The following is a 27,957-nucleotide window of genomic DNA, read 5'->3' as shown; positions in this document are numbered from 1 at the left end:
TCAGTCTGCTCTGAGTTTTTTATTTGATGCATGAATGTTTCCTATCAGCAATGACAAATACAGAATACATATTTTAAAACTATAGCTGTAGATAGATACACTGCCTGGCCAAAAAAAAGTCAGCACATAATGTTACAGGACCTAGACCTGACCAATTGCAGCAACCACAGATCATTTGCTTAGTTAAATCCAGGTGGCGACTTTTTATTGGCCAGGCAGTGTATCTACTGGATAGAACACAGTGAGTTCACAATTTGCCTCTCTTCTTCCTCAGACGAGTCTTTCTCCTGGTTTTGGAGTCAATGAGAAGCTGAGACTGACGCTTGAGGGAAGTCCGAGTGATGATGTCTCCTTCATCTTCACCACTGTTTTCCTCTTCTGAACACAATAGATAGAGACGATTACATGGTTACCTTATGCATCCGTACAGTCATATGGCAAAGCTTGTGGACCCCAGTTACAGTTACTTTCTATAGCACATAGACAGTGCTATGGGAAGCTAAAACAAACTCCCAGGATACCACAGCAACCACCTATTATTTAAAATTACAGCTAATAAGTATTTGCAGTATAGCAAACACTGAACGTGTGTGAGTGTGTATTAGAATGGTCTCTTACCTTCATACAGGTCAGATCTCTGGGTGTCGAGCAGTGTAATGCGGGTGTTGTACTGTGGAAGCTTCCCCTCAATGCTGGCATGGAACTACACATACATAGACCAACACATACACACACATTATAATATGGAATGTTTGTCCATGTGCATGTTTGTGAAATCATATCTGAATATCTGTGCACAAACACACACTGACCTCCTCTTCCTCCATCTCCTTCATCAGTACGTGGGGGTCTTTATCCTGCAGCTCCGTTTGCAGATGCTGCAGTTTATGCTCGGCTTCCAGCAACAGCTTTACAATACGATTATCAGTGTCCGACTGCACACACTCATCAGACTGGGGCTGGAGGTTTATAAACAGACACACACCACAACACATGGAGTTAAGTTTACTGGATAGTTATGTATTGGGTTAGAGTGGCTGACTTGGAGTAGAGGGAATGATGAAAGACTATCTGACTGTGGGAATAAAAAGACTGTCGCTATAAAAGGACTGACTGTAGGCTTAAAGAGACCGACTGTGGGAGTAAAGAAACTCACTATGGGGATAAAGGGACTGACTATGGAGATAGAACTTCTGACTGCAGGAAGGTATAGGGATAGACTGTTGGGAATAGAGAGACTGACAGTTGGGAATAGAGAGACTGTGTGAATAGAAAGACTGACAGTTAGGAATAGAGGGACTATGTAAATAGAGGGACAGGCTGATGGGAATAGAGAGGCTGACTAATGGTAATAGAGGGGGCTGAGTATAGCATTAGAGGAATTAATTGGGAATAGACGGACTATGTAAATAGAGGGACTGACTTTTGGCAATAGAGGGGCTGGATGTAGCAAAAAAACAGCGGCTGACTGTTGAGATAGAGGTACTGACTGTGGTAATAAAGGTACTCTGTGATTTGAATGTGGGAGATGGGCTATCTGTGGGGCTAAAGCAGCTGTATGCGAGTTTACAAAAGCAGACTGAGGAAGGTATACAGGTGTGTGTGTACCAGTGTGATATTCTGCAGTTTGTCAGTTAGGTGCTCCACTCCAGCGCTGACAGTACTGAGTGTTTGTGTCAGCCATTCCACCTTCTCTTTAGCTGCATTTTGTCTCTGTTGCTCTGTTTGCAGGTGACTCTCACACTCTTCCAACTCCTGCCGTGCACTGTCACACATATACACACATACGCACACAAACAAACACACACAGAGTAAAGATGCAAGGACATGTAGAGTGAAGCTGATAAATAAATTACTGTAGAAAGAGATGTATTGTATACATGAACATGTGTGTGTGTGTGAGCATTATGATCTTTACCGGCTCAGGTTGGTCTCTCCTGAGTACTTCATCTCCTGAAACTGTGCATCAAGCGTGTCCCTCTCCTCTTTCAGCTGCTGCAGTTTGGCTTCGTTCTCCACCTTCATCTCCTCGAGATGTTTCTGAGTGTCCTTCTGATAGGTGAATCTGTCCACCACCTCCTACATACATGCAAATGCACATACACAATATGGTCTGATCAATCTTCTTTTGCAATCAAAAGCAGAAGCACTGTGTATGTGTGTGTGTGTTTGTGAATTACCTGTGTGTTGGTCACTCCAGTGGCCTCTCTGATGTGCTGGAAGGCCTCCTCAAAGCTGGAGAGTACTCTTTCTTCCTCCCCAACTCCTGTAGCACTGCGCTGGGCCTCGCTGTTTAGCTCATCAGGGTGCAGTGCCACCCGCTGGGCCTGAAGGGCACAAACATGAGGACAAAGACAATGGGGAAAGAGGGTCTAACTGTGGGGTTAGAGCAGCTAGCTGACTGCAGGGTTAGAGTGGCAGACTGCAGTGTTACAACATCTGACTGTGGGGTTAGAGGGTATGAATATGGGGCCAAAGGGTCTGAATTTGAAAATAAAGGATCTGACCGTTGGGTTAGAGGCTCTAAATGTGGGATTAGAGGGTCTGACTGTGGGGATAGATAGTCTGACTCTGGGGACAGAGAGTATGACTGTGGGGATAGAGAGTATGACTGTGGGGATAGAGAGTATGACTGTGGGGATAGAGGGTTTGACAGTGGGGATAGAGGATCTGACAGTGCATAAAGAGGGTCTGACTAGGGTTAGAGGGTCTGACTGGAGTTAGAGGGTCTAATTGTGAAATAGAGCAACTAACTTCTGGGATAGAGAGACTGACTGTGTAGTTAGTGCAGCTGACTGTAGGGTTAAAGCCATTGACTGCGGGAATAGAGGTACTGAGTGTGGGGTTAGAGTCGTGCGTCATGTCATGTGACTTACTCTGCGTTCTCCTCTCTCTGCCTGGGCTCGGCGTTCCTCCACCTGTTTCTTGTACTGGTTAAGGATCAGCTCCCTCTTCCTCCGTTCCTGATACACCTGCTCTTCTTGCTGTTGCAGCTCAGCCTGACACACACACACACACACACACACACACACACAAAGAAGGGACATTGTGTTCGATAGCAGTGACCGAAATGGCTCACAATTTACATTTTAGGGCACTATTGATTACATTAACTACAAGTGTCCAAATCATAACATGAACGCACTAAAAACTGCCATAATGCATTATGATTTGCAGTAAATATTGTAGATCACTACATCCAATGCAGTAAATGTATACCAAAATGCATTGCGAATCTCACTACTAAGCAACAGACAGAACAAACAGAGCTGATGGCAAACCACCAAGGTAGACTGATTGTTACATTGGCGTCCAGGTTTAGACCAAGTCACTGGGTAAAATAGTTTTGCAAAAAGTGTGATGCTGAGAATGTGCTTATAGTTTTTCAAATTTGAGCTGAAGTTTTTGTACATGGGTGAATGTATCTTATGTTAGTATGCGAGCAACTGTAAAAACTGTAAGAGTGTAAGGTGTGTGTGTACCTTTGCTGCCTCCTTGGCCAGGTGGGCCTGGTGATTCATGTCCTGCAGTTGGCAGAGTTCCTGTCTACGCCGCAGGATCTCAGCCTCTAGCTCGTTCAGTCGTGGCTCAAAAGTCAGGCTCTCCTCCTTACACACACACACACACACACATACATACACACACACACAGCATCAGCTAGCACTCACTTCTTCAATGCATTTAAAATGTATTACAAATGATGTTACTGTTGCCTCATAAACACACTGCTGTATCAGTTTGCCACTGGTGCTGGTGTTCCCTGAAGGTATATTATCTGTAGGTGAGTGTGAGTTACCTGTAGATGTTCCTTCAGTTTTAGGTAGCTCTTCGTGATGTGTTCAGCGCCCTGACACTTCAGCTGTGCTTTCTCCAGACGGTTTTCCAACATACGCACATTGTGCTACATACATTTACACACACACACACACACACAAACACACACAAATTGTACAGGTAGGTGTATTGCAGCTGGAATGTGATTTAATAAAAGGGAATGTAGGTGTGCAACCTGTTGGGGATGAAGTTCAGCCTGGTTCACTTCATTCTGTGGATGAGTTAAACACATCAGTAACAGCACAGAGCATGCACATACACTGCTAACATATCAGACACAATTGCCACTTTTTCAGAAACTCATCTTTTGTAGCTTCATCTGTGTTTCCACAAAAGTGGCAAAAAAAATGGAAGCACATAGTGGGTGTTTTAATAAAGTGGTTGAGCAGGTTTCTAAACCATTAGTAGTTGTGTATTGTTTTTTGTGTGTGTGAGTTACCTTAGTGTTCTTCTCAGCCTTGGGGTTTCTCCTTTCTTCTTTCAGATGCTCATTCTGAGTTCTCAGCTCCTCCAGCCGCTGCCGGAGTGTGTTTGTGGTGTGTTTCATTGCATTTAGCTTCTTCATCTTAAAACACAACTTCTGATCTTGGACCTCCGCTGCTGCCTGAACACACAGAGTAAAAACTATTCAATATGTCCAAAAGTAAGTGGGTATCTGCTCCTCTATTGTTTCTGTGAAATCAAGCATTAGGAATACTGAAGTTATAAGGAGTGTTTCCGCACTAACTGCTTTTGGAATGGGACACAACACAGGTCTCGCAAACTGAACAGAGCTCATTTGCATTTAACAGTGTTAACAAAACTGTGTATTTAATTGTTTAAAAAGATAAAGAGAGATTGGTGTAGAAATGAATTATGACTGTTTTTGGTTTATGTGAAAGGAGCTTAGAGGAAATAATATACAAAACATTTTGGGTAAATGCTCTTTAATCTTTATGGGTAGATTAGACTAAGGCTGTCACTATTATCCGAGGATCACGTGTTTGAGTCCAGGATCACGCTGCTCATCATCAGAGGCTGGAATATGATCTTGGTCAGAACAGAGTGTCTGTTAGTTGCTGTATCAAAGCTGACTAATACTGTACACATCCTGACCAAGCTCTAGTTGTTTTTTATTGATATGTTTAATACAAATCAAAGGTGTGTGTGTGTGTTCTGACCTTTGCGGACATGTTCCGGAAAGCAGCTTTTTCTGAGCGGCTCTGAAACACCTCTTTAATTTCCTGCTCATCTCCCTGGATAAAGACAGAGACACATACAGGTAACTTGTTACGGAACAGAGTGTACAGGTGTAATATTTCATACATTGTGTGAGTGGATGTTTCTTACTGTTTGTGTGTTCAGTGTACAAAGGTTCAGTCTCCATTATCAGTGTGTAGTGTGAGTGTCCCTATATGACACACTTTTACAAAGAGGGTTATTTAAGTGTTTCTCTGTTAAGAAAATGGGTCTTTATTAAATTCCTGACACCTGAAAGACCATTTAAATGCTTAAATGTTTCTTTGCCTGGTTAAAATGGTCTTTAATATGATGTAGAATCTGTTCTAGATGGTTCTGCAAAGACAAAAAGTGGATCTACAGCACCAAACAGGGTCCCACTGTAAACACAATTATTTTAAACCCGTTTACATAGAATTAAGGTGTGAGTTGTGTATTACTAAAAGTGTGTATAATGTGTGTGTGTGTGTGTATGGTATATTGTTCCCCAATCACATTCTGCTCCCTACTCACTCCACCTATCATCTAAGTAACACTCAGCAATATTAAATACATAATACAGGATTTATAAATAATTGTCCCAAAACTGGTTGACACGTCACTGTTTTGAAAGTGCAAGCAGCTGATCTGAGGTCAGAATTTTTTGTGCCCAAACGTGTCTAAATGAAAACCTTTGGTAAAAAATGCACTACTAATAAAAGCCGCACTACTGTATACAAGCTATTTCCCTCAGCTGCTTCTGCCTGATAGCAAACAAGGGCGTCCAATACCTCGCCCTGAACTGGAAGCTCCCTTCACAGCACAGAGTGTGTCTTCATATGGAATATCTGTCAGTAGTGGAGTGTGTGTGTGTGTGTGTGTGTGTGTTACTCTGAGCGCGTGTGCCAGTCTCATGTTGAGTCTCCTGTTCTCCTCGCGCAGCTGCAGGATGGTCTCCTTGTTCTTCTTTATGGCGTTTTCGGAACTTTCAAAAAACGCGCTTCTTTCGCCCTCTGGCGGTCGAGAACAGAACAACAGCTCAATCACTATAAAACTCATTAGCGATGCTCCGCATTACATTACATTACATTTGGCAGACGCTTTGTCCAGAGCGACGTACAATAATTATGCACCTAGAGTAATAGAAGTTCAACAGAAAAAACATTTTATACAGGGCCTAAAAGACATTAAAGGGAATAGTGGGACAGAGGAGGAAGGAGGGGAAGAATGAAATTGAATTAGTAAAAGTAGTTCGTTTGTTAGAGGTATTACGAGAGTAAGGGCTCTTTGAAGAGTTCTCTCTCAGATAGCCAGATATCTGATCTGGTAGTGGAAGGTAGTTTACATTATTGGAGAACTCTGTATGAAAACACTCTGGATTATCACATCCCCTGTCATTCAGTCACCAGCAGCTGTTCCATGTGCCGCTTGCTAAACTCACCCAGGAGCTGTATTTTCCTCTGCAGTTCGCTGATCTGGTCATGGATTGGAGCTCTGATAGAGTTTGAGCTGAACAGCGCCGACATTTTTAGCAGTTTTATTAAGTTCTGCTGTTATGTTGAAGTCTAGTTCCTCCCTCTGCTCTCTCTGTTTACCTCTCCTACGATACACTGGTTGCTTAGCAACTCCCACTTCCGCTGAGAGGCGGAGCACTCTGTAAAGACAGTCACATTGTCCTGACAAAGCCAATAAGCTAATGAGTGTCTTGCTTCAGGAATCGCACACGATTCATTAAGGACAAACATTTATTAGACATTTATTGAAGGACAAATATGTATCATACAACATAATACTAAACACCCATACTTTGCTGTGCTGACTTTGTGTTTGCAGTAATCTTAGTTCATCAATACACACCACTTTCCTTCCAGCAAATATACGTTCTGACATGTGGTTTCCAACCATTTACATGAGAAACTATACAAACCAAACATACTATAAATATCTTATAAATACACATGTGAATGATCAATCCTCTACGGATCATCAGTAATACATAGATGATCAATACATTATCAAGGCACAGAAATGAAGTATCAATACAATTAGCAAGGCACATAGGCTGCTACAAGTTAAATTCAGATTGGAGTTCATTCATTATTGCACCATCATTATTTTAACACCTGTCAAAAGGTACACAACCTGTAAACAAACCAGTAAATAAATGCCACAATTCAAATATACAGTCGAATCAGACCAATCAGACCTTAGAAATATGCAGATAAACATCAGCAACAGAAACACTAAGTAACATTCAGTAACAATAATTCTCAGTAGTATTCAGTAACAGTAACACTCAGTAACGTTCAGTAAAAATAACTTAGCTACATTTAGTAACAGTAAAATTCATTATACCACAGTTAGTTTCTACCCTGTGACCCAGTGTGATTGGCTGAGAGGTGTTCTATGAGTTCCATTATCAGCTGGTAATGCACTGTAACCAAAGCTCTCCATTTATTACTCTGCCACATACAGGTAACCTAGCAACAACGCAGGGCTTACCAGCTAAACAGCACAGCTACAAACAGAGCAGCAATGGAACTATTTTAACTCGTGGAGTTTTTATAACCAAACATATCATATTTTTCTCTTCCTCTTTAATTCAAAATCTTTCAATATACAGCGTTAATGAAACTATGGTATAATCGCAATAATACACTCAAGGTTCATGCTATAACTTGTAATATTGGCAAAGCAGTGCCAATATAACAAGTGATAGCGTTCCCTCTCTTGTATTATTTCTTAAGTAATATTCAGTAACAATAACACTAACTGTAAAACTCAGTAACAATCTCTGCTACCCTGTTTACTATTTAAAGCAGACTGGTCATAATTCATAGTAAATTGACTGGATGAAATATGTTAATCCAGTTTTGCACTAAAACCTTGTTTCTCAATGAAATTCTAAGTCCCTCTTCCCTTTTCTCTTCCTCTCTGTCTCTCACTCGGTGGTCCAGGCAGTTTTGACCTTGTCGTTGGGTTTCTTCAGGGTGCTGAGGAGGTTCGGGGACATGTGGTACGGCCTCTCTGCAGATCCATCATTCCGCTCTAGATCCTCCACTGCGGGAATAAAGCTCAGTCAGACATTTCAAACCACAACATCACAGCATGTCTTTTATTTAGATAGATGCTGGTAGATGCTAACTACATTTTATTCATAGAACAACTGAGCAATAACTCTGAATTAACTAAACTCAAATACATAATTTAGGATGCTCATTAGGTACTTACCAATTAGTGTTCACACACACAAAGTTGGGTTTCATTTTCAGCTTGTTACTAAAGTAAACCTTTTTGTTTGTTTAAAAATGAGTGCTTTTAAAACTGTTTTAACCTGTAGCAGGTATTCAAACAGTATATTTAGACAGGGTATTTAGTGTATATAAGTGTCAGATTTAGATTTAAGGTGGCCTTTGAAGGACAAGGTAGTTGAAAAACAGCTCACCCTGCAGAAAACATACCCAATTCTTTGTATGTGAAGCTGGTCGATAAAGCATAGTTATGCTGGTCGACACGTGTGGTCATGATGGTTATGCTGCTTAACCACCTTGGTCATACTGCTGGATTAATTTGCTTTACAGACACTGCCATTCAGCAAACAGAAAGCAGAATGAAGCATATGTTTCCTGTCTAAAACCCTTTAGAATCCGAGAGCAGGTGGAGCGCTGTGTGTGATCAGAGAGAACTCAGGGTTTAGAGCAAGAGGCTGGAAATGAGAGGTTTATTAGGGCACAGATTCACAGAAACTTACAAAGATAGAAAAGAGAAAGACTGAGAGGTAGAAACAGACTGAAGGCAACAAAAACACACCAGCATATCATCACACACACATGCACACACACACACACGCACACACAAAAATGCACACACCCACATAAGTCTCACAAGGCCAAGCTTCTCAGAATTGAAACCAGCTTTGGGTTTCTGACATTAAGCATATGAACACAATCTTTATTCATATTTCCCGATTAATTAATACAGATTCATCGTCTCAAATATAACAATGTCACATTTGGGCAAAGCTGGTATTGAATATTAATGTAAACCAGGTTTATTCTTTTTTTTTTTTTGCTTGTTTTTTCACTGTAAACATCGCAACAGTAAACTTTGAGTCCATTCCCCGAAAGAATTAAGACGATAATTCACAATAATTATTAGGCACAAGTCCATCATCCACAGTACAGTTCACTGGAAACATCTCACACCAAACATAAACTGCCGAGCTTACCTCACACATGGCTAACGTATCGCTAGCGAAGGAGTACGCAACACAGTAAGATTTAGTTATGCCCATATTTAGCACATCTGCAAGGTTTCTTCAGAAGAGGTTTTCAGGTGCCCTCAGCTAAAAGCTAAACTAGTGTCTTTGAAGAACATCTCCGCTAACTGAACCACACCAAACCACCATTCAGTAGCATACTAAAACAACTTAAAGTGAGAGTTCTGACAAAAATCCTATGTTTCCAGTCTCCAAATGTTTCACCTTACTCTTAATAAAGTTAGTTGTTCAGCCAAGAAATGCTTTTCAAGTTTATCACTGGAGATATGAAGCTAACATAGCTAACAGGTAATGGGTGCTTATACCCCAGCCCTGTGAACTGCAAACAGACTTACTTTTATGAATTAATGATTCCATATTCTAGTTTTCAAGAGCTTTTCAATATCTTTAATGTATTTGATAGTCAGCTAGCATAGTAACTCTAGCGTTATTATTTGTTTTTAAAATATTTAAATATTTGAAACAGAATGTTCCTACTGTTCTTTGTCCTAAATGAAGAATTTCGCAATCATAATTATTCATTGTCCCAAAAAGCTGACAGTGTTACAGGCAGCTAACTATCATAGTGCCGGTGCTAACACTAAAAAGGCACCATTTTTGATTGGCTGTTACTGGAATGAGATGAATAAACTGAGGGAATCAAATTTGCAGAAGTAACGCTTTCAGTAAATTGCCTCCAGCTGTGAGGAGTTTGGTTCTGCAGAGCTGGACTAACTTGACCAATAAACATATCAGAGCACATTGTTAGCATTTGCATTAGTCTTGAGGTGTTAGTGGTGCTTCACTCTCCTGGGGGCCGTTTTCCTGCGGCTTCGGTTCCTCCACTATGGCTGGCGGCTGCTGGAGCTCCGGCTGCTGCTGCTCCTGTTGTTGCTGCTGTTGTTGTTGTTGCTCTGGTTCCTCCGTCTCTTTACCATTGGCCTCCTGAAGGCCGTTCTGAATAACCGTTTCCCTCTCACCCTCTGTTGTAGATTCTGCTACATGTTGCACCTCCTGTTCTTCAGCCTTTTCCTCCACCACCTCTTCCTGAGCACTTGGGGCCACTGCCTCCTCCTGCGCCAGCGTCTCTTGGGTCAGCGGTGTCTCCTCTTCATTAACCTCTGTGAGAACAGCCTGCTGCTTCAGCTGGACCTCGCCATTCTCCTGCAGTGGAACAGCAGCCTCTGTGTCCTGCTGCTCCACTGGCGTGCCTGCTGGGTGATCGGCCTCATCTGTCGCCTTGCTTACGGACAGAATTTCGTGCAGCTCTGGGGACATGTAGTATGGCCTCTCGGACGAGCCGTCATTCCTCTCCAGGTCCTCGCCTTTACGAGTTCAGGGTGGTGTGGTTTTGGAGGGGGTTAGTGATTTACAGTCAGAGCAGAAAGGCAACAGGACGAGAAGGGGATGGAAGAGACAATGCAGAGATGCGGAGAAAAAGAGAGCGAGAGAGAGCAGGATTAGACACAAAGCCAGGCAGAAGAGACCTCAAGCATTTCAGAAATGTGGAAGATAACAGAGAAGAGCTGCAAGAATTACAGTTAGCATTAGGGAAGCTAGGTTACATTGCAGTGTTTCCTCTAGGATTTCTTTTTGTAGTGGCTGTACTTTACTGGTTTTAAAGACACAAAGATGCCAGAGTAACTACAAATAGATATGAGGGCTTCTTATAGCCATATGGCAATGTGAAATCTAAGCTAACACAAGGACTTCAGTCTGTCATGAACCTAGGAAGTAATCCAGCTCAGAAAAACAAAATATTCTCAAAACATTTGCTAGTGTCACAACTAAACTGCTTCAGCCCGGGCAAGGCCGGCTGTTGTGTCTGCTATTATTATGGTTCTAAACTGTCTGTAAGCAATATCAGCTAATGTGTCTTTGTGACATTTCATAAAAGTTGAAGAACCGGTGGCAATAGTGGGCCACCACTGCAAAAGAAGGATGTTAAAAATATTCAGTTTAATAAATATAAATTAAGTTATTTAAATTATGCAATAGTAAGAAAATTGGTAAAATAAGTAAAAAACCTGAGAAAAAACTGGCATGTGTTTGGCATTCAGTATGCAGTCTTCAGACAAATCATCATTTTGGTGCGTTACTAGTTAAAACCAAGCCTCAGAACAGTATAGAAATGTAATTTATTAAAGTACCATGTTTAAAATATAACAGTTCTGTAAAGTACTGCACTGCTCTAAGAAAAGTCCACAAATCTGCAAAGGCAGCATTTGTTAAATTTGTAGTTTTTGTGAGGTCAGAAAATGTTAAATGTTTGCATACAGAATAACTGTTTTATACAGCCCAACACATTTAGACTGAAGTTGAAAAAAAATGTTTCAGATATGATTGCTTTTAAATAAATAAGACTTAAATCAGGACAGCCAATCAGAACAGAGCTTAGTTACTCACACCAGTCTTAAAAGTAGAGTGCTGTAATTGATAAAGAGAGGATGGTGTAGAAATTAATTTTAAATATTTTTTGTTTTGTAAATTCCTACACTGCAGTTGAGAGGTGATTCACTACAAAATATGGTCTTCTAAAATACAACTATAACACAGCTCCCACACAGTGCCAGCTATTTTATTGTTTCATAACCTAGTACCAGGTATTTAATTGGTTTTACCATATCAATTATCGTTCCTAGGGTTGTGAAGGTTGCTAAATATTTTTATTTCACTTGTAGGTTTGGATAGTAAATAAAATGACTTAATTTGTGTCGCAATCAACACCTTTCACTTCTACCGTGAAGAAATTGTAAAGAGTTGAAAAGTTTTTCTACAATGAAACACAATTTTACACCAAACTTTACTCGAAATGTTTTCGACACGTTATGCAGAAAAAGTAGTATCCTTTTAAAGTAGTAAAATACTGCAGTGTTTATAAAATTTCAACCTATCATCACTAAACCACTTCCACAGAAGGTGAGTTGTCTTAATACTTTTGGCCAGCAGTCTGTGTTGCCATTCTAAGCATCTTGTAAGGACAGATGGTTTCGCTCCTGCAGGCTGTGTGTATGTATATGTGTGTGTGTGTGTGTGTGTATGTGTGTGTATGCATGTGTTTGTGTGTCCTCCCTGCTGTGTGATTTCTTTGCCAGAACAAATAAAAACACTCACAGAAGCACAGGAACAGTGTGTCCACACACATGGCATAGACACTGAAGAAGCCATGGGCGATGAGATAGGTGCCAAACACCAACGTCTGGAGAGATAAACACACACACATACTGCTTCAGCATAGCACACACTGCAGTAACAGTGCCGCTAATATTACAGACTAGCATAAACACCAATGGCGGAGAATTCAGACCTGAATTTCCACCTCTATAAGCTACCACAGCTGCTGATTTAGATCTCCAAACCAGGCTTAATAAATGTGCATTTTAGCCGTCGTTGATGTTCACATTTACGCCAAACAGATAATTATGAGTACAAATGTGAGATAACTAGCTGGGTAACTGTAAGTATTATCAGAACTAAACCTCACCAGGATGGGAACCCAGTAGTAGTTTAGAGTCGGAGCCGCCTGCTCCACAGCCTTTATCTTCCCTGAGAAAAAGAAGAAGGATCCAATTCCTAATGGGAGACAAAGAACATTACTATTTTTCTAAATCCTTTAGTACTTTAATCATCTCAGAGGAACAGATCAGTGACAGAATCTCAGTTTTTGTAAATCTTATCTTTTTTAAAGCTTTGAGACTAAATGACTCACTCACCCACAATCCCCACAATCAGCAGCTTTCCCAAAAACAGCAGAAAGTCTGTCACTTTGTCCAGCACAGCCACCCTAAGGAACAAACTAACTTTAACATGATTTTATACAGGAAATACCTGCCAACCACATTAAGGATGATGCTTATTTTGTCAAACTTAGGGCCCTATTTAAGCGATCTATAGGCAAGCCATCAACCGCGAACCACTTAGCTTGATTTAGGGTCTGTCAGTGTGTTTTTGCTATCGTAACGCCAGGAAAAGTACAGCTTGCACGACTTGAAACTTTTCTCTTAATTAATCATGGGTGTGCTTTGGGCATAACATGAAATAAATCAGCATGTCACTTGCCATTCCCTTTAAGTGCCAGGTGTACTGATTTTGGCAGATTGGTAAAAATGATTATTGATAATAACATTAATAATATAATAAAATTGTGTACCTAAAAAGTATCTATAACTTAAACACAGAACAGTCAGATTATAATAAACATAATCATAATCAATCACATCTCATCTGACAGAAATAATATTGTAACAAAAAAAATATATAAAGAATATGATATGCTCTCACCGGAGAATGTTCCTCATCAGGAGAAAGAAGGCGTCTTTAGCAGATGTGCAGAAGTTTTTACCGTAAATCGAAATCTGTGAGAGAGAGACAGAGAGAGAGAGAGAGAGAGAGAGAGAGTTTCTTGTAAAGTAATCACCAACTTTTGTCTAAGCTGCTAAGAGTAGCATGACAAGCCGTAAAAGGAGTCTAATTCACTTTAGTGCAACAGCATTAATATAGATAACATTTTGTCATAGTAAGTTTATGAGAAGTGTGTGTGAGTCAAAACTACTCTAGCATGGGTTTTGTTTTTTAAAGTTGCTTTTGCCTAAAAGAAAGACATTCCAGTGCCAGCGTTTGTTAAGCTAATCCACTAGATTATCATAACTATTACATTTCGGAAGCTAACTAATTTAGCCATGAGTGGTAGCTTACAATAGATGGTCTCAAGTTCTTTAATGAGCTGTTGCAGTTCATTGTAAAGAACAACATGAAGAACAGTACAAAGTACACAGAAACTATTAAGCTAAAGTATATATATATAAATATATATATATATATATATATATATAGCTTTATAGTATTACTATAAAGATTAGCATAGTTTGGCAACCAGCAGGTTTGTTTAAGCACAGACAGCCATGTACATGTCAGACATCAAATCTGTCTTGGCTGATCTGACTAAACATAACGTGATGATAATAAAGTAGTGTGGGTGCCATAAAGAATTTTAATATTCTATGTCAGTTAGATGCAGTAAACTGAAAGTCACAATGTTACCATGATGTAGGCGTTTCTGTTGAGGAATCTGATACATTTCTCCAAACACCAAAAGCAGCACTTCAGACAGCTCAAGAGGAACCTGCTAAAACTGTTTTCAGCGCCTGTGAGAGAGAGACAGAGTGAGAGAGGGATAGAAATTGAGGAGTGGGGGGAGAGGGGCAGTTAATAAACACCAAACTGTACTGTTTGTGAACAGAAACCTAGAGACAGAACCTTGCTCACCTTTCAGCTTCTGCTCTACATACTCCAGAACCACCCTGATCACCTGAACGACAGATAGGATCAGTGAGCCAAAGGCCAGCGAGCCTGTGTGATACCTGAGAGAAAATGAGAGAAAGAGAGAGAGAGAAAATTATCTTCAGTGTTATTGACAATATTAATGTGCCTGAGAATTTTCCATTTTAAGTAGCTTCAAGCAAACAAATTAGGAGATAAATATATATGCAGTTAGCTTTAGTTCTAATTGATAGGTTATAAGCATTCTCATTTCTTTAAGAACTAAAGAAGCAAACATGACTAGTTGATTGACAACATTTTTGACACAGGTGAAAATAATAAGCCAAACTTGCTTTAATGCAGGACATGCCAGGTGATGTGAAGCGGTAACTAAAAACCTCCCAAACCCTAAACACACACCTAAGTGCCCGTCCAAGAGAGGAGCAGATGGGGAACGCCGGGATATCATCCGGTTTTTTCAAAGCCCAGTAGTAGGAGGCGAAGGCACCGGCCAGGGTCACCTGACCAAGTGCAGTTACGAAGTTCACACACCAGAAGAACAGGAACAAGTTATAGAACTGAAGAACGATAAGGTACTTGTGGTAGTAAGTTTCTCCACCGTAGAACGCAAACAAACACTCGGCATCAGGGCACTGCGCTGAGATATTGCTGGTGTTGAATGTCTGTGAATACAACCATCAAAATGTTTATAAATGAACACACATTTAACATCAGTTTAGTCCTTTAATTCAGTTTATATCAAATTGAAATGTTTACATGCTAACATGTCAGAACATAAGTGCACTGAAATGCTTGGGGTGAGGCTTAGGTAATTACTCTACAGCAACCTTTTACAAATATACAGATCTAAATAAAGTATACTAATTAAACAAAAAAAAAATGCTACATATAGAGAAATACAACAGGAACAGGAAGACCACCCATTCCCTTTATAGCAGTTAGCCCTTTCCATTCAACCTGTAAATTAATATATAAATTAATATAAAAATATAAAAATGTAGATTTATAGAACTTTCTACACTCTAAACGAGTGTAAATAATCCTATGAAAGATAAGAGGAGGTGCACAATGTACAGTATGAATAAAAAATACATATAAATAATTAAATAATATTATGTTGAATTATTTATTAAATAATTGATGCTGGTTACTGACCTCAGGGTTGCAGGTGTCTCTGGAGTATTCACACTCAGAAGTGTTAAAGACCTTATAGACCGGCTCATTGGAGGTGGACAGGAAGCTGGTGCAGGTAGTTAAGGATGCTTACTTTATTTTAGATTTCTCTCATTATAATAAATGTTGATTTTGACAAATCAAATATATATTATTATTTATTAAGAAATGAGTTAAACTCTGTGCTGTAACAGAGCTGATGTGGATACACAGCAGTGATGGCCCAGTATGCAATCACCAGACACACAAGGGCAAAGGTCAACAAAGGGTAGAACAACGATGACATCACATGACCCACGGCTCTGGAAGACAGAGAAAAGCATGTAATGATCATAAAGTAATAACTTAAACATGATTAAATATGAACTCTATGGAAGCAATTTAAGTGTATATATTTATATGGTTGTAATATAGTACAAAATGCTATTTCTGTCTATATTTCAAATATACAATATATACAATGAATACAAAATAACAATAGTTATTATTCTTATTATTGTGTACACATAATATTAATTCACCTGCTGGCCTCTTTAATGAGAGCGATGGCAATGAGTAATCTCTTTCTCAGGAAGATGAGAAGAAGAAGGATCACCAGCTCCACAATACTCAGGATAATCACTTAGAGCAACAAAGACACACACACACAAAAATGATGTTATAGTATAAGTTTTACTACTATTTAAACACATTTAAGTACCACATGGAGTTTGCACAGTTGTTATGGTGTTAATAATGACTCACTGAAGGCCAGCCACGTCTGCTGGATCTGCAGATAGATAGAGAAATCTGTCTGCAGACCCAAATCCTTTATAGTCACATCGGCTCCAGCCTGGCCTTGTAGACTGGCATACTGTACATAACAGTGTCCAATACCTGTGAGAGAGATTTAGAAAGACCGTGAAAGGGAGAAACTAATAACCAAAAAATGTACACATAGTTATTATACATGCACCCTGACCTCTGCTAGCAAACTACAAAGAGTATGTGAACAGGCGAAGTAGATGAAGTATGGTAGCTAGGGTTTTGTAGGTTAATTTAGGGGGGTTGTTCACTATAATGGGGGCAATGAGAGACAGTGTATCTGCTTTGATCTGTCAGGAACAGTGTGTTGCATGACTTTAGTTTCAAGTAAACAAACTTAATGTTGTGGCTCACTGGGGCATGAAAAATGATTTCCTGAAACCATTTGAGCACACAGGTCAGGTTAGTGGTTGTGCAAGCATCACACATTACTTTGTAGCAGTTAGGAAGATGGTAATTACCCTGGATTACCCTGTAATGAACATCCTTACCATAGCCAACAACGAGGATGACCATGATGATCATCACCCAGACCATGACTCCAGCCAGCAGACGCAAAAGGACAATAAAGATCAGACTGAGCAGCATAGCAGCAACTAACCCACTGAGGAAGAGAGAGATAGAGAGATAGACATAGAGAATTTCATTTTCAGTGTGTCATTGTCAGTGTGATTTTAAGTGTTTTTATAGAGTGTTATAATGTGTTATGTTTAGAGTGATTTACTCTACTGATATACGGTGTTAAACAATGTTATAGAGCATGTTTTTGTCAGGTAGGGAGCAGAAAAGTTGCAAACATGTATTGAGAAACACAAAATAAACAAACAAAGAACTCAAGAAACAAAGAAACACAGAGTACATGGAGACTTGAAAACTTATAACCCAACTGACGCCAGACGTACAACCATGGACAGGGGAAAACGGGAACAAGGGGATTATTTTTACACGCGGACAAGGACAGGAAATGGAAAACACCTGGTGCCAGGTAACAAGGGGGCGGAGCTACGAATGAACAGGTAGGCAACATGGGATATCCTGTATGTATATTATTAACAGTATTAAATATAAACAGTGTTATATATATATGCAGTGTGCTATGCACTATATATTTCAAAGTTGGTATATACAGTGTGATGTACTCTACTCTTATATGTATAAACAGTGGGTAACACTTTATTTTAAGGAACACAAATTAGGCACTTATTAACGTCTTATCATTTCCACATAACAGACCACTAATTAAGCACCAATAACACTTACACAGAATAAAGCCTAATAAGTAGTGAATAAATCATTTATAAATGTCTTATTACGGCTTTATTAAACAAATAATAAGACATTAATAAGCGCCTAATTTGTGTTCCTTAAAATAAAGTGTTACCAAACAGTGTTATAGAGTGTGCTATGTAGTGTCTTGTAGAGTTTGTTATACAATGTGTTACAGAACATTATATAATGTATTGTGTTAAACAATGTGTTATGCAGTGTTCTAGAGTATTATAAGAAGTGTGAAATGCTGTACTAACATGAGTATATATAGTGTGTTACATAGTGTGGTATACAGTCTGTTATAGACTGTGTGACAGTCATAGTTGCTGTGTGAAAGTCTCACAGTAAGATCCAGTGCCAGGACTCAGTGTAATCCTCAAAGATCCGCATGGCCACCTGCCGAGCTTCCATAGCGATGTTGGACTTCCTGTAGAAAACACACATCACACACACAGACACTTAGCATTACTCATTTAAACACCTCAAATCATTTTACAATCTCACCTCACACCTCAAACTCAAAGCACACATCACACTCTGCTTTACTTTACACTCTCAGCCTGTGGCCTGTACAATGTACATTCACATACACACACACTCTCACACACCCTCTTAAACACACTCTTACACACTAGACTAACTTTGATGCCTCCAGCAGGTCAGTGGCATTTAAGCTGGTGTTGCCGGAAGTAAAGGTTGTTTCATTACCGATGACAACCACTCCCCCCTTAAGCGTCTCCAGAGCTGGGAGACACCTTCGTGTAACTACACACACAAACACAAACAAATAAATAACACTATTAGGTTGATAAAAACCCTCGTTTCCAGTGTTCCTGAATTTAACACAAACCACATATCAAAGACTCCCTGAGAAGGAATTAAATAATTAGTCTTTTTCTACAATAAAGTAAGAGAGATTCAAATTCATTAGAACATCAGTAACAGTAAAAGTCCATTTACAGAGCTATAATAACAGTGTGATAATGACATGAAGCTGAGTGACTCACAGGCCCTGCTGGGAATGATTAGAGCCGGACACATTTTATCCCTTAGGATCTCAGGAGCCGTCTAGAAAGAATAAACGAAAGGACAGGTCAACAGACACACACACATACAAACACACTACAGGTATACTGTATGGACAAAACTATGTGATGTGTGATAACACTGTTGGATATCGTGATATCGATGTGGAACACAACAAATTAATATTCTAAATTAGTTTAAGCTCCTCAAAGTTTTTTATGACACACTCTGACTGACTCTACCTTGCTCTGCCTCCAGCCTCGTTATATCATTGGAGCACTGTCATTTCTGATGGTATTCAGTGTGTTTCAGAAAGGAACTTTTGGTTCCTTGGTTAGGGGTGATGATTTCAAAAATAGGAGGCACTACAAATTTCTAGGGTAACCATGGAAATAAGTGTATTCTAACAACTGAAATGGCATAACAATTTAAACATGTGTGTAGTGTTTCCATGGAAATATATGTAGAGCAACCATTTAAATAAATGTAGTGTAACAATGGAAATAGGTGTAGAGTAACCATGACAGTGGATGTAGAGGAACCATAAAATGTGTACAGATACACCCTATATAGTTTTTTATATGTGTTGTTGTGGTATAGTTCTGATGAAGTTGGGTTGTAGTTGTAGTATAGCTGTGGGGTAGGTGTGGTTTATTTGTGGAACAGTTGTGGTATAGTTGGGTAGTAGTTGTAGTTTAGTTACGATGTAGTTGTGGTGTAGTTTTGGTATAATTATGATATAGTTATGGTGTAGGTGTGGTATAGGTAACGTGTAGAAGTGGTATGGTTGTGGTATAACTGTGGTGCAGTTATGGTCTAATTGTGGCATAGTTGTAATGTAGATGTGATGTAGTTTTGGTGGTATACTTGTAGTGTAGGTTTTCTATAGTTGTGTAGATTTGGTGTAGGTGTGGTAGAGTTGAGGTGTAGTTGTGATATAATTGTAGTTCTATATATAACTGTATAGTTCTGCTACTGTTGTGGTGTAGGCGTGGTGTAGTTGTAGTGTAGGTGTTGTAGAGTTCTGGTGTAGTTGAGTTGTTACTCACCAGTGTGGGATCCAATTCCTCCTTACAGAACTGGGTGTAGTACTGCATGTCTTCATTTTTTAGCTTAGCCTTCACCAGCGTCAAGAACCGGTCTGGACATTTCTCCACACAGATCTGCATACATACACATATGAGTATGTAGGGTAAAATGTGCATGTGAAGAGTATGAGTGTGTGTGTTTCTGGGGGGGTGGGAGGTGTTTTACCTGTGTGGTGGGGCACTGGAACTCCAGCAACACCAGTGGACTTGCACACTTCATGATGTTGAAATAAAAGAGAAGGGGCTTCTTCCTACAAAACAAACACATACACACACAAGTGCATATTGAGTTAAAATGAGTTTTTATGACACTTTAAGTTGCTACATTGTGGCTAAGAAGTTCCTATGGCGTAAGTAGGGGTTGGTGTGGCATCTAAGGTGGTTTATATGGAGTTTCTCAAATTTCGTAGGGTGTTGCTAAGCAGTTGTTATGGCATCTTAAGCAATTGCTTGGTCATCTGATATTGCAGTTTGTGTTGCTAGGTGGTTGCAGTGATAGTCTAGGTAGTTGCTATACTGTATAAGCAGCAGTATAGGTGTAGCTGTTGAAGCAATGTTTTTACATTGTTCTTTTGTGTATATGTGTTGCACAACAGCTTCAACAGTGGAGCGGAGCTCCTTGTCAATCATAATATATTTACCAAATAAATATAAAATATTTGTGCAAATGTGACAAATTTCTCTGGGTCTATTTTAGTACTATTTGTACATATTTTACAAGATCTCATTAATCACTGTGTGTGTTTAGAGCACTCACTCTAGTGGGGTGCCGGCCTGACCACAAAACTGACCCCTACTGTCCGTGGGGTAAATAACCTTCCTTGGGTCACCCTGAGACCAAGCTGGGGACAGAGATGATATGTTACAGACAGTACAGTGCATCGCTCAAAGACATTCAGAAGACAGCTGTCAAAGTGAGCAGCATTAGTCAGCTCTTCCTCTAAAGCAACTTAATTAGAACAGATCTAAAATATCGATGTGTTTATTTTTCCAAGCAAAGGCATCCCTTAAAACTGTCATTCAAAAACAAGGCAGAGGGAGAAATTCACCACTTTCAAAGAAGCAATCCTAGTAGCCGTGTTAAAGCGTTCGCTGGTCAGTTCACCATATGCATGCAGCAGGGTGTGCATACTAGCTAGCCAGGTTAGTGTGATTTGAAGGTGTAATAGTAAAAAGTATTTTGAAAGAAATGTAACTAACTTTCTTGATTTTACTTGTTTCACATCAACTTACCCAAAATTCCCACAGCAAAGTACCCCAGCAGGGCCAGTATGAAGAGCAGACAGCAGAGAATATCAGTGCAGCTCCTGCAAAGACACAAAGAGAAAGACACACACACACACAGTCACACTCTATCAGCAGAATCCTGCAGGGTTTAAACCCACAAGGCTGAAATCTTTTAATTTTAATTGTTTAACCGATGCACCATTTAATGGGAATTAAATTTAAACTGAATGAATAGGCCCAGTTTCCCAAAAACATCTTAGCATTACGAACATCTTAGAAACTGCTTACTGCAATGCTGCTTAGCACAATATTAGAAACTGCTTAGTGCAAAATAATCTAAGTGCTAAGATCCTTTTGAGGGTTTAAAGCACCCCAGATTAGTTACAATAAAGAACAGATTTTGAGCTGAATTTGTGTTGAATTACAACTGAATTTGTACTGACTAACTTAGAATTCAATTTGGAAAACCTAACATATTAGAAATGAATAAGAGTAAAGAGCAGAATTTGAACTAAAATCATTTTTTATTCAATTACAACTGAATGCTACTGGATAACAACAAAAGTAACACTAAATCTGAACTGAAATAAAAAACAAATCTAAGCTGAATTAAAGTCAAATTAGTCCTGAATATGTTTTAAATTGGTATTGAATTATGAATAAGCTATAAATTACCTAAAACTGACTTACAAAATGTAGAGCTGAATTAAGGAATATTTAACTAGAAAAAACTAAGAAGCATTTCCTATTGCAGTCTGCGGTTGGCAGCAGGATACAAATAAGACAGGACAAGAATAGAAACAGAAAAACATGCCTTACTGTGCTTTAATGCAATAATTGTAAACTGTTCTAAACAGTAATTAACAATTATAAACAGCTAAAATAGCTAGAAATAGTTCTATAAAGTTATAAACACGTATTACTGTTTTTTAACAAACAGAAAGAACGTAATTTAAATCTATAACGCTTACCTGTTTGCGATAGGTCCTTTAAAGTTGGGGTCAAAGGTCCTCGAGTCACCTGAAAAGCAGATTATAATTGAAGAGTGTCCTGAGATCACCCCTACAGCACCCTTGTCTAACCAAAACCTGATCAATTACACACTATTAAAACTGCAGCCCAGACTAATGCACAATAACAGCCCGTGAGGATTATTGTGTGTGTGTGTAAGTGTGTGTTATTGAGTATGTGTGTTATAGCCATTACATCAAGCCCCTCTGATACAATTTAGGTTGTCCTGCAACCCTGAAATTGAGTAAAAGTTTTTTACCCTTTAGTTGGTCGTTCTCCATCACTAGGACCTATTTCCTCGCTCTCGTTTCCTCTGTGCATGCAGCTGATCTCTTGCCACTTCTGACTAACTGACAGGAAACTGCTAGCTTGTTTCCGTGTGTTTTGACTGTATTCTCACGCAGACACATGTATTACAGTAAAGGCCTGCATACATAAACATTTATTTAAACAGCTAACACATGCTACCAGGCACTAGAGGGCACTAATAGCTTTTTTGAATTATATAATTGAATTTGAATAGAGTTTGTAAATACAAAGTGGAAGTTATAAGTAATCTTATTTGAATTTCCTATTCCAACTGTGTGGCATAAAGTGCCAGAATTTAAGGTGGAATAAGAAATCTAGTAGTGAGGTCAGTTTTGATGATTGAGACATGAAGTTGGCTCCAGTGCTAACCAGTCTTGAGGTAAAAGCTTCCATTACTTACCCTACATTACCCACATAGCTCCAGTGTTAATTGGTGGGCCATCCATTTTTTGTGAGTCATATGAGTCTCATAGCTGCAGTGCTAATTGATGGAGCATATGCTTCAACTCCTTGTTATTTGTTACAATGGGCTTGTAGATCTGGGGGCTAATTTGTGGGGTATATGTATCTAAGATTTGTTATTGGGTATATGAACTGAACTTTTTATACTTACTGTCACTTGAATGGTGACAGTTCTACAGTTTGAGTGTGTGTTTTGTGAGTGTCACAATTCCAAACCTCAGACTCCTCATTACAGAGAGAATCAGAGCAGAAAGCACACACACACACACACACACACACACTGACCTTCACAACTAGAACCACATCCCACACGAGCACAATAACAGCTATTGACGTTCCAGAAATTTCTGAGTTTGAAAAAATTCTTGATGGTATGAGTTGATATGAGCTCACAAACACTGCACTCACTCTCACGCATTCCTAAATCACATTTTTAATTAATTAATTAATTAATTAATTAATTAATTATTTATTTATTTATTTACTTAAACTGCTCAATTAATTGTACAGTAAATGGAACATGTTAGACATCATAAGTCTTCTCTAAATTTATTCATTATCCACAATAAAACAACTCGTTATCTACTATAAATGAATTAGTATTAACATTGAATTATTCAGTTTTGACAGTGACTTATTCAGTATCAACCAGGGATGGAGGACATTGCCTTAAAATGATATTGTTATATTTCAGGTATTTTTGCACTATATTCTTGGCGATATGACAAAACATTGACATTTTTAAAAGTAATTCAAGAAAATATTACTGCAAAAAAATAAATATTAATGTTTCATACATTCAGTAGAAACAAAAAAATCTAGAAATGTTTGTCTAGTTTATAAAACGTAACTTACCAAGACCCTGACTTGTATAAAATAATAACAGCTTTACAAAATAAAACATATAGTGTAACAAAATAAAAAATAATGCACCACAAAACTAAAGTGTAACACAGTGCCTGTAAAACTGCAAAACCAATACAAAGTAGACTGCTTGCTTTCAAGAGTATAACAATATTACAATATAGTGTTTATTTATTGTGCCAGAATTTTGGATTATATTATTGCGTACTATATGATATGGCACACCCCTAGTATATACTATTACCGGTAGTTATTTACTATCCGCAATTGTTATTTGGTATCTACTTTGTTTTTTTTCCAACATCTACGATTTATTCAGTATCTATTATTAAGTATTTACTATTCACAATGCTTTTTTATTTACTATGAATTATCCAAAGATAAACAAGCCCTGTCAGGCTAGGGGGTTTAACCCACAATGTATGGGACTAGAATTTGTGTCTAGGTGTTTTCTAAGTGGGTCTAAACTGTTTCTCACCCTGTGAGAAGAATGCTGGAGTGTGGGCATCTGTCTGCAGGCCCATCTTATTCTGATTCATTTCACTGAGAAACTACATTCACCAAACACTCCTTTACACTGCAGGACAGAGGTCTAGTGACAATGAATCATTTGTGCACAGACACACACACCCAAAAAAAGGAACAAGGGACAAACTGAACATAAATAACAACGGTGCTCATTAGACAGTTCACTGGCAGACCCAGTAGGAGGCACTAGTAATGTCAGGAGTAATGTAAGGAAACACCAGGTTAACAACATCCACATCAGGCCAAATGGTTTATAAACTGTGAATACTGAGCTACCTACTATCTTACTATTTTATTATTTATTATTTGCTCTCTGTTAAATAATGCTCAGGACTAGAACAAAAACCTGCTGTATAAGTGTTATCCACCCAGGAGAAACTTTGTTGTTATTGTCACTCACTGGGGGTTCTGTGTTGTATGTTTAATGTTTTGTCTGATTCTCTGTCCTTCTACCACATTTCTGTAAAGCAGCTCGCGACAACATCAGTTGTAAAAAGTGATACATGAATAAACCTGATTTGACTCTCACAATATTCATTAATGATTAGTGCTGTGGGATATGTTATTGTTTATTAGGTCTAGCAGGAACTGAGGAACCCTGTAATGAGTAACTCTGGTCTACAGCTCAGACCACTACAGTAACCCTTGTCTTTGGTTTCATATCACATCTGTCTATTTCTATTTTTATGGCTAAGAAAGAGAATCTGTGTCATCAAAACTAACAGTGGCACAACTAAACAGAGCACATACTTAAGCTACAGTAAGTGTGCCCCATTTATAATTGGGCACTGGTATCTTTTCCAATGCTGTGTCTTTTCCAAACTTTTCCAACTGCGGAGTTATTTTTTTCCAAGGTTTACTGCAAGACACCACAACAGCTTACTACAAACTTTAATATCAGACAAATATAACCTGAGTAAATACAAAAAACTTTTGAAATTATGATTTAATTTATTAAAAGAAAATAAATATCCCTTTGTGAAAAGGTGTTTGAATAAATAAACTGTGATTATTGACACTTTTTGGAATGCTGAGTTCAATTTCACTAGACACAACTAGGCCTGACAACTATAGAATCAAGAAATAATTGAAATAGAACCTGCCTGATGACAGGGAGCAGCTAAAAGATTTCAAAAAACAACACATTATGCCCTGTTCTAAAACAAACAAACAAAAAAAACAGATGAGAAATCATCATTGACATCTGTAAGGAGAGGTATCATTCACAAATGGAGAAAACATGGAACGCTGGTAAACCTTCCCAGAAGTGGGCGGTCAACCAAAATTGTTACAAAAGGGGATGGACAACTCATCCAGGAGGTCCCAAAAGAACTGCAGTTTCATGGCAAAAACGCTGCTGACCAAAAAGAATACAACAGCTTATCTCACATTTGCCAAAAAACATCTTGATTATGCCCAGGATTTTGGGTAATTAGTCTTTACACTGATGTGACAAAGGTTTTTGTAAGGTGTGTGTCACGTTACATCTGGCTTTATATTTCAGAAAAAGAACCTAATACTGAATGTAAAACATGGTGGTGGTAGAGTGATGGTAGCTGCTTTGCTGCTTCAGGACCTGGACAACTTGCTGTAATATATGGAAGCAGGAGTTCTACTGTTTACCAGACAATCCTGAAAGAGAATGCCCGGCCATCTGTTTGTGACCTCAGCTCAAGCTCAGGCGTACTTGGGTTCTGCAGCAGGACAATGATCCAAAGCACACCAGCAGGTCTACCTCGGAATAGCTTAAAAAAATGAAGATTTTGAAGATGCTGTGGCATGATCTTAAACAGGACGTTCATGCTCGAAAACCCTCAATTGTGGCTGAATTAAAACAATTTTGCTAAGAAGAGTGAGCCACAATTCCTCCACAGAGATGTAAAAGACCTAGTCCCAGTTATTGGTAAAGCTTGAATGCCAAGGGTGGCACAACCAAGTTATTAGGTTTAGGCAAACACTTTTTCACACAGGGCCAGTTTGTTTTGGATAGTTTTTTTCCTTTAATAAAAAATATCATTTAAAAACTGCTTTTTATGTTTACTTAGGTTATCTCTGACTGGTTTTAAAGTTTGAGAAACTAAAAAAATGTAAGCATGAAATCTGTAGGGGGCAAATACTTTTTCACGTTACTGTATATGTGTTCAATACGCATGCTCAATGAGGCCTGTGGGTACAGTGAGGCCTGTTGTAATCCCTGTAGCTCTGTAGAAAGGTTTGGTGCAGATAATGGGTAGATGTAATTTAAGATAATACCTCTCCCGATTTTTGTTTATATTGTGCGAGTCTGAGCTGTGTAACAGTGTGGGTTCAGGAGCAGTGCACGCCTCTGTATCAGATCCACACCCATCACAATCCCTCTCTCTTCCTCAGCCTCTCTCTCTCTCCCTCAGCCTCTCTCTCTCTCCCTCAGCCTCGCTCTCTCCCTCAGCCTTTCTCTCTCTCTCCGTAAACCTCTTTCTCTCTTCCTCAGCCTTTCTCTCTCTCTCCATCAGCTTCTCTCTTTCTGTCAGATTTTCTTTCTCTCTTCATCAGGCTCTCTTTATCAGCCTCTCTCTCTCACTCTCCATCATCCTCTCTTTTCTCCATCAGCCTCTCTCTGTATCAGCCTTTCTCTCTCTCCATCAGCCTCTCTCTCTCCTTCAGCCTCTCTCTATCAGCCACTCTTTCCCTCAGCCTCTCTCTCTCCATCAGCTTCTCTATCTCTCTCTCTCCATCAGCCTATCTCTCCCTCAGCCTCCCTCTGTCTCTCCCTCGGTCTTTCTCTATAATAAAGCTGTTACTCACCGTATTTGTTTTTTTTCTCCTGTAGCTCCATGTCGATGTTTGTGTGTGTTCAGTCCTTTTGGAGTGTCTAATAATGTAGTTCTGAAAGCGCACCGAACCCTCCGCCTGCTCGAGACCAATACACACACACTGCAGGGTTGCCAGATTCAGCGTTTACATTCTGTTGAAAGCCCCGCCCAGTTTATCATGACATACAGCTCTGAAAAACCATACGTTTTTTTATTTTACCAAATTGAAAACCTTTGGAATATAATCAAGAGGAAAATGGAAGATCACAAGCCATCAAACCAAGCTGAATTGCATGTTTTTTGCACCAGGAGTGGCGTAAAGTTGTCCAAAAGCACTGTGTAAGACTGGTGGAGGAGAATATGCATGAAAACTGTGAAAAACAGGGTTATTTCATCAAATAATGATTTCTGAACTCTTGAAACTTTATGAATATGAACTTGTTTTCTTTACATTATTTAAGGTTTGAAAGCTCTGCATCGTTTTTGTTATTTCAGCCATTTCTCATTTTCTCATATATATGTTGATATGCATACACAAAGACTTTAAATCACTGCAGAAAATAAAATGTAACACGTATATATAGATGTTACCATTATATTAAAAAATATAAAAATCACATAACCAGAATATCAATATTATAACATTTCCTGGAAGTGTGCTCCCCTATCTAAAGCTGAAAATCCAATTTAATAAATGTGTTCCTGTAATTAGGTTATTACTGTTGTTGTTCTTGTTATTTTTTTGTTTTTGTCTAAATCTCTACAATAGTCCACAAAACAATCTATCCCAATCTGGCAACCCAATTGGCGTCACCTCTGAGAGAGCGCGGTGCCT

The 27,957-nt window shown here is 39.0% G+C and overlaps 2 protein-coding genes across 4 annotated transcripts; both read right to left on the bottom strand.

The window, feature by feature from the left end:
* On the bottom strand, nt 1-7,496 carry odad3 (outer dynein arm docking complex subunit 3). Its single transcript, XM_007257164.4, has 15 exons — nt 7,387-7,496; nt 6,473-6,685; nt 5,923-6,044; nt 4,995-5,069; nt 4,274-4,438; nt 4,010-4,045; nt 3,797-3,901; nt 3,483-3,608; nt 2,877-2,999; nt 2,181-2,327; nt 1,919-2,079; nt 1,609-1,765; nt 813-959; nt 619-703; nt 1-378 (listed from the first exon to the last, which is right to left on the bottom strand). Exons 2-15 carry the CDS (start codon nt 6,555-6,557, stop codon nt 248-250), a joined length of 1,665 nt encoding a protein of 554 aa, XP_007257226.3. The 5' UTR covers nt 6,558-6,685; nt 7,387-7,496; the 3' UTR covers nt 1-247.
* slc44a2 (solute carrier family 44 member 2) lies at nt 6,763-27,255 on the bottom strand. 3 transcript variants are annotated; one of them, XM_007257163.4, is made up of 22 exons: nt 27,115-27,255; nt 22,128-22,176; nt 21,163-21,236; nt 20,687-20,771; nt 20,096-20,180; nt 19,891-20,004; nt 18,823-18,883; nt 18,457-18,580; nt 18,159-18,242; nt 17,038-17,150; nt 16,487-16,618; nt 16,264-16,363; nt 15,952-16,044; nt 15,725-15,809; nt 14,969-15,231; nt 14,555-14,649; nt 14,330-14,433; nt 13,571-13,644; nt 13,003-13,073; nt 12,774-12,862; nt 12,404-12,488; nt 6,763-8,091 (listed from the first exon to the last, which is right to left on the bottom strand). In XM_007257163.4, the coding sequence occupies exons 1-22, from the start codon at nt 27,143-27,145 to the stop codon at nt 7,973-7,975; spliced, it is 2,130 nt and encodes a 709-aa protein (XP_007257225.3). In that variant the 5' UTR covers nt 27,146-27,255; the 3' UTR covers nt 6,763-7,972. The 3 variants fall into 3 exon arrangements, with proteins under 3 accessions (XP_007257225.3, XP_007257223.3, XP_007257224.3); XM_007257161.4 differs by lacking the exon at nt 6,763-8,091 and adding an exon at nt 8,739-10,614 and having other exon boundaries at nt 27,115-27,254; XM_007257162.4 differs by lacking the exons at nt 6,763-8,091; nt 27,115-27,255 and adding exons at nt 8,739-10,614; nt 22,427-22,534.
* Between the last annotated feature and the right edge of the window lie 702 nt (nt 27,256-27,957).

The sequence above is a fragment of the Astyanax mexicanus genome, chromosome 5 (assembly GCF_023375975.1).
Source record: "Astyanax mexicanus isolate ESR-SI-001 chromosome 5, AstMex3_surface, whole genome shotgun sequence".
NCBI classification, from domain to species: Eukaryota; Metazoa; Chordata; class Actinopteri; order Characiformes; family Acestrorhamphidae; genus Astyanax; species Astyanax mexicanus.
This window is presented reverse-complemented; position numbering and strand designations above follow the sequence as displayed.